This window comes from Gossypium arboreum, chromosome 10 (genome assembly GCF_025698485.1).
Source record: "Gossypium arboreum isolate Shixiya-1 chromosome 10, ASM2569848v2, whole genome shotgun sequence".
NCBI classification, from domain to species: domain Eukaryota; kingdom Viridiplantae; phylum Streptophyta; class Magnoliopsida; order Malvales; family Malvaceae; genus Gossypium; species Gossypium arboreum.
In genome coordinates, this window is record NC_069079.1 from 14,059,210 (window position 1) to 14,069,961 (window position 10,752).

The 10,752-nt window shown below is 33.5% G+C and overlaps 1 protein-coding gene across 5 annotated transcripts; it reads right to left on the minus strand.

The window, feature by feature from the left end:
* Positions 1–1,352: 1,352 nt before the first annotated feature.
* LOC108456671 (probable polyamine transporter At1g31830) lies at positions 1,353–4,831 on the minus strand. 5 transcript variants are annotated; one of them, XM_053020738.1, is made up of 3 exons: positions 4,627–4,831; positions 4,086–4,220; positions 1,353–3,087 (listed from the first exon to the last, which is right to left on the minus strand). In XM_053020738.1, the coding sequence occupies exon 3, from the start codon at positions 3,046–3,048 to the stop codon at positions 1,648–1,650; it is 1,401 nt and encodes a 466-aa protein (XP_052876698.1). In that variant the 5' UTR covers positions 3,049–3,087; positions 4,086–4,220; positions 4,627–4,831; the 3' UTR covers positions 1,353–1,647. The 5 variants fall into 5 exon arrangements, with proteins under 5 accessions (XP_052876698.1, XP_017610761.1, XP_017610771.1 ...); XM_017755272.2 differs by having other exon boundaries at positions 4,081–4,220; XM_017755282.2 differs by having other exon boundaries at positions 4,086–4,223; positions 4,627–4,830.
* Positions 4,832–10,752: the final 5,921 nt, after the last annotated feature.

A 10,752-nucleotide genomic window follows, 5' to 3' on the forward strand; every position in this document is an offset into this window, starting at 1 on the left:
TCCTTACATGAGTTTTCCTTAATTTATCATCAAGTAGAAACTTCCTAACATGAAACAAAAGAACATCAATAATAACAAGTTCATTAGTATTACTAGGACATGTTTTAGCTGGCTTCTCAAAACACATGCTGGAATTTGGTAGTCGGAAATTTGTTGCACTAGCAGTGTATTTGGTACATTAGTAATGTATTTATTTTTTATTTCACAAGTAGTTTTAAAAAATTGATATATGTTTTTTTTTTTTAATATGTTACTATACTCTTATAAGGGCTAGTTTGTCAATGCTTTTAATAAGTGCATTTGAAAAGTGCTGTGGAAAAGTACTTTTGAGAAGTGCTTTTGAAAAGTTTAATTTAAAATTTGAGTGTTTGGTATTGCTGTCAAAAAGTACTTTTGAGAAATAAAATGTCCATTTTAGACATGATATTATAAAGTAACAAATATGTATTTAAATAATATTTAAATTAGTTAATATTATGATATTTTAGTAATAATATAAAAATAATTTATTATAACTTATTGTTAATACTTTAATATATAATATTAATTTTAAATAATTTTAAGTAATTAATATTAATTATTTATTATAACTTTAGCAGTCTTATAATCTGCTGAAAAGAAGAAAACATAAGGTTAAAAAAGTCACATAATGTCAAAAGCACTTTTGGCTTAAAAAAGTGACAAATTTGCTACTTCTTCATCTGTAAAAAAGTGATTTTGTTAAGTTGAAAAATGATCAAAGATGGAGGCTATTCTTTAATGCTTTTAGAAAAAATGTAATTTTTGGGCAAAAACCCATCATAGAAGCAAGGCCGAACGGAGCCTAAGACACTTATCAATTTCCTAACCTTACTTGTGAAGTCTAAAAACACCATTAATAAAATACTAAATATTTTTCCATAATAAAGTCTCCCCTATTTGTACTGTTCACATTAAATCTTATTTAAATAAATATTTTTAAATTTAAATCAAATGAATTATATATCAAAATATTTTTATAAAATTTAATTATAAAATATAAAAAATTGGAAATTTTAAAATTCTTGGAAATTTGAAAAAATTTAACTTTAAAAAAAGGTTTCTATTGACAATATGAAAAATATTAGATTTTTCTTATTTTTTCAAATTGTATATATTTTTAGAGTAAAGACTAAATTTAAATATTGTAATTATTAAGGGATAAAATAATGATTTCCCTTTAATAATTGCCACGCGAAACGCGAGGAGCAGAACTGAACAGAAGGAACAAAAATAAAATATAAAAACTAAAATTTTAAATTTGCAAATCTCAATTGAAAGCCTCACAAATCTTTAACATAAAACTAGCGGTTGAATTAATGCAAAAAATAAAATTATGTGCAATGATTTCATTTTGAAATAAAATAAAATTTCAGAAATAAAAATCATAGACTAGCCAAAGGATATGAAAGCAATTATAACCGATAGCAGTCGGTTTCTTATTGGTTGGAAACTGTGACAGTTGATCTCCGATTCAATCGGTCCAATTAATTCTGACAATATCAAATTCAGCAATAAACATGCTTGTTTAGGCTTTTGCATAAACTACAACTAAAACACCTTTTCAATGGAGTATATGGGCTCGCGAATTGACCAAGAACTTTACCTTTGAGTTTTGATCACGATATGTCATCTTAATGGGGAATCGTTGTGTAGGTCGGGAAGGTTTGCGCTAGTAGAGAACTTGAGCCATCTTCTTTTCTCAACGTACTTGAGACCAGGCTGCATTACAAGGCCAATTACAACCGCGACAAGGCTAATCACTGCAACTTTGAGTGAAGAAATAGCTAAGACAACACAAATCAATATGGTTGGAGGAATGCACATGAGAATCGACCCAACTGTTCCAACGGGTATTTTGTAAGGTCGTGATGCAGCTGGATATTTCATCCTTAGACGTATGAATGCTATGAACTCCAAAATCATCCCGAAACAATACAAGAAGTTCTCTGCAGCTACAATCTCTTGAAAGCTCAACCATGACAACAATAAAACGCCTGAAGCCGAAAATAAGATCCCGATTAGAGGAGTTCCATAGCGAGACCTCTTGCTAAAGAACTCAGGCAGCATCCCACGCTCAGCCATTCCCAAAAGTTGGAAAGAGTCACTACTCATCTCAGCCACAAACATCCCCATATTTGACATCGCTGCAGCTGCTTGGATCCACCATCTCAACCAAACTCCACCCAGCAATTTAGCTATGTCCGAGAAATAACCATCAGTCCACAGCTCACGATCAAGGGGAAGAGCCCCCGTGCCAACTAAAAGCGGAAAGAAATACCCAACCACCACTAAGATCAAAGCGTAAAACAATGCTTTTGGGAGAGTTTTTTTTGGGTTCTCTACCTCTCCAGCAAGAGTACTTATAGAGTCCCAATAGTTTAGATTCCAAAAGAGCGTGTTCAAATATAAATTCCAATCCACATGATGCATGTTTACCACAAGCCATCTTGAAGGCTTTAATTTTGGAATCGACACAAACCCCATGACCACAAAAGGAAGGATCGAGAAAACCCCGAGAAGAACAGCAACCCATCCTACAATTGTTAAACCCCTATAGTTCATGTATGTGAGCACTAACGTTAAAGCTAGCACGGCAAAGATTCTTGGCCAGCCACCTCCTAATGCAGGGATTGCAGACTTTAAATAGTCAAGAAACAAAACAGGATATAAAGCATTATCAATGACCCCACTCAGCCATTTCATCCAGCCTTGCTGAAACCCCCAATAGGGACCTAATGCAGATGCAACCCAAACAACATAACCACCATTTTCAGGGAACATAGTGCCCATCTCAGCAGTTATTAATGCTTCCGGAATGCTCCAGATGAATGGAAACACCAAAAAACCGAGAAGAGCGAGAAATGGTCCGGCAGCTTGGACACTGTCCTCCACCCCGAATGGACCTCCAGAAACCTCATAGAAGATCAGGAAAATAAGTGGTAAAACTGAGACTTTCTTGAAGTTATCTGCCGGGGGAGTTGGCACTTCACCAATAGTAACATATTCAGCACTGTCATACTGCCCCATTGCGGAAGAAGCTCTCGCGTTTGGTGTGTGTCTCAACTTCTGCAAGAGAATCAAGTTCTTAGCAAAACAACAATTTGGTTTCTTTAGTCCTTGTTTCAAAAGCACAAAGCGCCAAAACTTCAAAGAACTACTAAAATATATATGCCTCATGCAAATCCATCAAAATGGTGAAAGTAAAATAATTAGTTCTCAAGCATTCCGAAAGCAGATGAAAATACCCAAAAATAAAATGTTTCGCAATAGCCAAAGCTCTGCCGTGTATTGCAATATTACAAAAGCAGCTCGATTAGAGATGGATCAGCTGCAACCTTGATAAACTATCAACATAAACCATGTGTTGAGATACTTCTAACCCAGAAACTCATTGTTTAAAACGCAGAACACAGTGTTTCAATTTAAACAAAAGCATATCTAACTTTCCTCGCAACTTGCAATTGATAATAAGAGATGGTAGACTGAGAGAAAACTATGTATCTCTACAAAGAAACGATTTATAAAAAGAGAAAGAGAGGCCAGCTTCTAATGCACCTCTTCTAGCAGGCGAGCACCTAAGGACCTTAGTTTTACTTCTTCGTTGTCACTTGGATGGAACTTAATCTTCTAAGAAAACATATGTGAAGAATAACAACTAAAATTTTTGTTTTCTTAGATGAACAAATGAATGATTTTAGTCTTTATATATAATGCAAGAGAACCATGATGGTATTGCTGCCATTCACTCATTTAGAACCAATTAACATAAGTCGGCTTCTATTGCTTATCATCACTTTATAGCAAATCAAAAAGAAAATACCATGACGAAAGCAAGCAAAAAAAAATAAAACATAAAAGCTGAACAACAGCCGGAGATCTGATAAACACCCTAAACCAGGCAGCACAGAGGCAGGTCGATTACCTCATCCTCTTCGGAACTCAGATGCTTACTATCACCTTATAGCAAATAGCAAATTGCAACTTTTAAGCCATCAAAAAGAAAATAACATAACAACAAAGATATAAAACAGCCGGAAAGCTCAAAGGCATGCAGATCACCTCACCCTCCTCGGAACTCGAATGTTTCGTATCAACGGTAGTCTGTATCTGTGATACTGAAACAAGCTGATTCTGTGGACTTACACAGCCAGCAGCTGGTTGACCCGAAGTTTGTGGGTCACCGGAAACTTCACTAACAACTTCTACCATACCAACATCAGATCAAATTCAGTCAGAATCAAAACAAGTAGTAAGCAAACAAACAGTCGGCAACCTGATCTACTACAGATTCCAAAGTGAAGAAAAGTGGTATGAGGAAAAAGACATCATTTTTTCTATTTTACTTGCATTAATTTATAAAGGGTTTGCATAGTTTCAAAAATGGTTTCTTTATCTAACATTTTGGTCAAAATAGGAAAAGTAAAATGAACGGGGACTGAAGGAGACGTGAAGAGTTTTGGATGGCAATAATTTAAGGGAGAAGACAATGTCTACCACGCTAGCCGTGTGAGCAAAACATAAACTAATCAACTATAAAGGGGGGAAAACCCAGCTTAAAAAATTGGAGACAAAAATACCAAAGAATTATTATAATAATAAGAATACCTGAGCAGAGCAACGTCTTGAATTTGGGTTAGGTTTGCGAGGGAAATGAATTCGACTAAGGGGAAGAGTGGGAGGCAAGTTGTGGGTCGCCGGAGACTCGACTCACCTTTATAAAAGTGTTCCACTCAGACTCAGTGGCCACGTTATTATAGGCAGGAAAAAGTTTGACGTCCAAGTTAATTTGTCAGCTTTAATGTGTTTACTTTATATTTTTCATTTTGGGGAAGTTTTACGTTTTGGTTCTCTTATTTCAGAATTTTGACTAAAATGTCCTTGTTTTCAATTGTTAACCCAATTAAAAATACTGGTCAAATTGTTAATACCACATCTCAATTCTCAGTCCACTGTGAAAAGTAAGTAAAATGTGATAAAAAGAAAATAGGTAGTTTTCTGAGTAAATTTTAAAATTTATTTTGAAAGTGTTAAAATTAAAAACAAAAGTCATTAAACTTTATCTTTTTATAATTTATATGTGAAGAAACTCATAATATAGATCAATATTTTCAGTTGAAATAAAAACTTATTTACATATAATAGTATAAGGACTTATCTGAAAAAGGAAATAAGTTTGAGACGTTTTTAAAAGATGTACACTGAAACAAGAGAAATATAATAAATTGAAAAATTAGAGTTTTGTCGGTCACATTCCAAACAAGTTTAGGTAGCATCTTCCCTGGCATTTTTGCAGATCTCCACTATTTTCACTCCACCTTTGTCGATTTGTCATCCATAAGGCATGCATTAGTTTTTACGCATCATGTCAACTACAATTTTTTTCAACAATTTTAAATTTTCAATATTTGGTCACATTCTTTTTATTGAAAGGTACTTATTTAGTTTTTTTTTTTTTTTTTACCAACGGTTTGAAATCTTATCAATTTCAAAATTATTTATTTTTTAAATACTATTTAAGACAGGCATAGCAAGATCCTAATTTCACTTGTGATTGTAAAGTTTCAAGATTTTCATTCCCAATATACTAAAAATAATCCATAACTACGCCTAAAAAATTGAAAAATCGAAAAATCAATTCTTTGGTTTAAAAGTTAATAATTCATGAGTATTCAAAATACTTTTTTTTTTTATGATGTAAAATTATTAATGAAGCATACAACAAATAAGGAAGATAACGACGAGTAAAAAGGAGATCGTTGTAGTGCAATGAAGGTCGATTAACCTAAAGAGACTGCGAGCTGAAACAGGGGCAAAGAGGCAGGCTGATCAAGAAGATTATTGCCCAGAGTAACTTTAGAGTGTTAAAAGATTATTTCCTTTTTCATCATTTGTCAAGGCATTTATAAGATAGGTTCATTATTCGTTAGTATGATGTGGCAGGATATACATTTAGCCTCACTAAATGCGTAAAAGATAATCATAGGTATGTATCATGAGATTTTATTAGCACGAGGTTGTTATACCTAAATGGGCTCCTTATTGTCTTAGAAGTGTGTTCACACTAGAAGAGCATTCACACTTAAATATAGGTGGGTGACTCCTTATAGGTAGAATGGGTAGTATTGTCAAGAGGTACTGAAAGCAGGTGACCTGCTAGAATGTTACTTCAATAGGAATCAATGCGAAGGTCAAATGTGACTTGTGCTGACACATGTTCGAGTGGTGGCAAGGTATAACAATAACCCTTCCCCCGAGTCAAATGAAAGATTATAAAGTAGTCTTTCGTGAGACATTATTTGAATTTTGATTAAGGTTTGTCCCACCAAAGAAGATGAAGGAACACTAGATTCCCTTTAAAAAGACAAGCATAAATGCGAAGTTTTAGGGAAGAGTAGCCATGATGAGGAGCATTTGACACTGTACAAATGGCCAAATGCTATTTGTTAAGATTTTTTGTTCTCAAAACGGTACGTTTAAGAGGGCATATTAAAAAATCTATAAATTTGGGTTCTTAACTTCTCTAAAACTAGTTTTGTTGTTTTTTTGGTTTGTGCTTTTCTGTTGCTTAGGGTTCCTTCTTTATAGTTGCAAATAAAGATTTTCTTTATTTCGTTGTTGTTTTCACAATTTTGCAGGAAAATGGTTAAAGTTGAGAAAAGACATGGAAGAATTGGTAGGTCTTCATCACAAAGGCACGAAGGTAGGTATTTTATTATCAACAGTAGGGAGATGACGACTAATAGAGCAACAGTGAACAATCTAAGAAGAACTTCGACAATTAGTGAGAAAATGAGAAAATCCCTGAACATTTGAAGGCTTTCTCTGAACCGTTGGCAATCAATGAATGTCATTGTAATACAACAGAACAGGAAATACAAAAGGTGTTAAGGTGCAGGGATCTCTTTGCAAGGCATCCAAAGCATCCCAATTATGAGTTTAATATTCCAAGAGGGAAGCATTACTTGAGTTCTGTATTTGGGCCACAATATGGTGGGGGAAGGCTAGGATTTTTCCTGTCACTATACTTGTTGGAAGTAGGGTTTTATTTGCCACCTCATCAGTTTGTTATGAATTTGTTAAATTCTTACTGTTCGGCACCCGAACAGATAGTGGGAAGCTTGTGGTGGTTAATAATTAGATTCATAATCAAATGCGGGCTAAGGGATATATGACCCAACGTGGCGTTATTTCAATACATGTATACCCTTCAAGAGAAAGAAAATCGCTGGGGTTGTACTTTGTGGTCGAAAAGAAGGAAACAGATAAACTTATTTATGGTGGAGGAAATATAAAGTTGAAACTAGATCCTAAGACGTATTTATGGAGTTGAAGTTGGGAGAGTCATTTAGATTATCCATTAAATGGAGAAGGCTTGTGCCCTCCCGCTATCTCCACTGTCCCAAGTTGGAGGACATTCATGAAGGGGGAGGTATTCACGATCTCCTCAATCATAATGGTTTCTTAGTCATTCATCAGGATATCTTCCTTCGTGGGGTATTCCATTATTATCTTCGTGACAAAAAGGCGATAAGATATAGCCCTCTAAATTTTATAGATTGAATAAAGAATATTAGGTGTTGAAAACATTGTGAGCATTCTTGGCTTTATGAATCGATGAATGTTGTAGCCAAATATCTTCAGAGTTTGTATCTAGAGCATTGGAATTTCATTCCAAATTATGTTGGGCTCTCGGATCATAAATGGCAAATCCCTTCTAGGTCTCCACGCATGGTACCTATACTGAGGCCAGAATTGGAGAAGCCTATTTCTTCCCCTACTGTCAGCATTCCTTTGGGCGAGTATGATACAATAGTTGTTAGGTCCTCAAGGGGTATGTAATGTTTGCTTACTTTCCTAATGACATGCATGGTTATATGCTTATTTTGTTTTTTGTGGTTTTACAAACCTTATCATGGATAATAGGAGTGAGTAGATGAGAGTGGAACAATTCAGGTTAAAAAACTGTAAAAAAAAAGGACATGTGGCTTATGAAAGTTAACTTTTTATAACTTTTTAAACCCCATAATAAGGTGATCCATTTGGCTTCCCAATCTCTTTCCCTTTCGACTATCTTTTTCTCAACAATCCTTCCTCATTTACTTCTTCCACACATGGTTTTTCGTGTTAGAACCGTAAAAAAAAACTTGATACAAAAATTTATAAATTAGAATCTATTATGTAAAATTATCAATAACAAATCATGAATAAAAACTATATGCGAAGCATAACTGAATTCATTAATTCCTTGATATTTTTTGGATCTTATGATTTTGATCTTCCAAATTAGCACACAAGAAATTCAGAGAAAATTTACTCTTTTTTCTAAAGATGGGATATTAGAAAAGTTACATTATGTGTAATTTGGGGACTATAACCCACCATTAATTAGAAATTAGTTACTAGAGTATCTACACATATTTGACCCATACTTTATTTAATAATTCCGTTTATTAGTTTTACTTTATTTAATAACCCACCATCCCTGATCACATATATTAACATAACCGAATTACATAGATCAAGCATGGATGTGTAGCATGAAAATTACATGCAATGTGAACTAAACATGCCTATTTCCAACTGGTCCTTCTTAAACTTAGGTGAGGTTAGTATCAAATAGAGTGAATAAACTAAATACTTCATTTATGATCAGAAAATAACCAAATATATAAATGTATGAAAACAAACATAAAGCAAATAAAATATAAGCTCCTACTAAACCAGGATGTCCTCAAATAATGTAACACTTATATGAGCAGTGTGCTCATAGAAGACCTTGGGTGGTAACCTTTTGTGAGCGGATCCAGTATCATGGAGTTTATCCCAACATGTTCTATAGATATTTGTCCATTTCACACTTTCTTTCACAACCAAGAATTTTATGTTAATATGCTTTGACTTTGATGAACTCTTGTTATTGTTGGAATACAACACTACTGACTTATTGTCACAAAATATTTTGAGTGGTCTTTCTATATTTTCAAAAATGCTCTGCACAGTGACAAATTTTAGCAACCATATTCCATGGTTTAATGCCTCATAGCATGTAACAAACTCTGCTGCCATAGTGGAAGATGCTACAAGTGTCTGATTGACACTTTTTTAGGATATAACTCCTCCAACTAATAGGTAAATAGCTTAATATAGATTTCCTGCTATCTTAGCACTCAATGAAATCAAATTAAAGAATACCCTATGACTTTCAAATGATTTGATCTCTTATAAGTGAGCATGTAATATTTTATTCTCTGAAGATACCTCATAACCCTCTTGGCTATTGTCCAATGGTTCATACCAGGGTTGCTTAAATATTTTCCTAACATCCTAACAATGTACACAATATCCAGACACGTACATATTTGAGCATACATTAGGCTCCCAACATTTGATGCATAGGGAATCTATTGCATTTCTTGAATTTTAAGGTTACTTTTAGGGCATTGAGTAAGATTAAATTTATCTTCTTTAGTAATAGAGGTGTCACCTGGTTAATAACTTTGCGTTCCAAACCTTTTGAGTACTTTAACGATATAGTTTTTTTGTGACAATCTAAGAATACCCTGAGATCGATATCGATGTATCTGGATTCCTAAAACAAAATAAGTGCCCCAAGATCTTTCATCTCAAAATGCTTAGATAAAAACCTCTTAGTTTTGTGTAATAAACCTATATCATTAATGACAAGCAAAATCATCAACATATAAAACCAAAAATATATGCTTACTCCCACTGAATTCGTGATACATTCAATCATTAACAATATTCATCTCAAAACTGGACGAGACAATTACATGACGCGCCTTATACCTCTCTACATTACCATTTACATCCCTCTTGGTTTTAAATATCCATTTACAACCAATTGGTTTTGCACCTTCAAGTAATGGGACAATTTCCCAAACTTTATTATCCTACATAGACTTATACTCTTCTTTCATAGCTGTAACGGCCTAATTTTCAGTGGTGTCAGAAATGGTGATTTGAGATCACTAAATTCGACAAATAAGATTGAACAAGATAGTAATTTAATATTTATGAGTCAAGTAAGAATTTAGAAGAATTTGTGAAATGGTGAAATTAGTGAATTAAAAGAATTTATTAGGTCAAGCGGGTCAAAAATGAGGTATCGAGACCTCAAAGTTGAAAATCGAGCTATAAATATTTTTATAAATATTTATGGAGTGTCATTGAGTTAGTATTAAAGTTTAGTTAGAAAATTTTAACGTTTGGATGGCTAATTAATTGAAAAGGATTAAATTGAAAATAGCACAAAATTTGTTAAATTGTGAGTAAATAGCTTAAGTATTTAAAAGATGGATTTAAAGAGCAATTAGACCCAAAGGTTAATGGCTGGACGGTTTGGGTATGAAATAAGCAAGAAAACAATGTGAACAAGGGGCAAAATTGGAAATAGATAAAAGTTAATAGTTAAATAATGATGTAATTGAAAAATCTAGACATTTTCTTCATAATTTCTCAGCCAAAACGCCATAGAAGGTCTGGAGAAAGCTGGTTTTCATATTTTTACATCATGTGAGTCTAATTCTTGCTTTTTCTTGATAATTTTTATGTTTTTATGACTTTTACAATTAGGTCCACTTGTAGAATTCATTAGTTTTGATTTTATGGGTGAAATTGGAAGTTACCCTGGATGGATAAGGGAATTTTATGACGAATTATTATGAAATTTAAGTTCTAATTTCATATTAAGGTGGTTTTATTAAGTGATTT

Bases quoted from the DNA above. Each gene is read 5' to 3' on its own strand.
- LOC108456671 (XM_053020738.1), bottom strand. From the start codon at position 3,048: ATGGGGCAGTATGACAGTGCTGAATATGTTACTATTGGTGAAGTGCCA.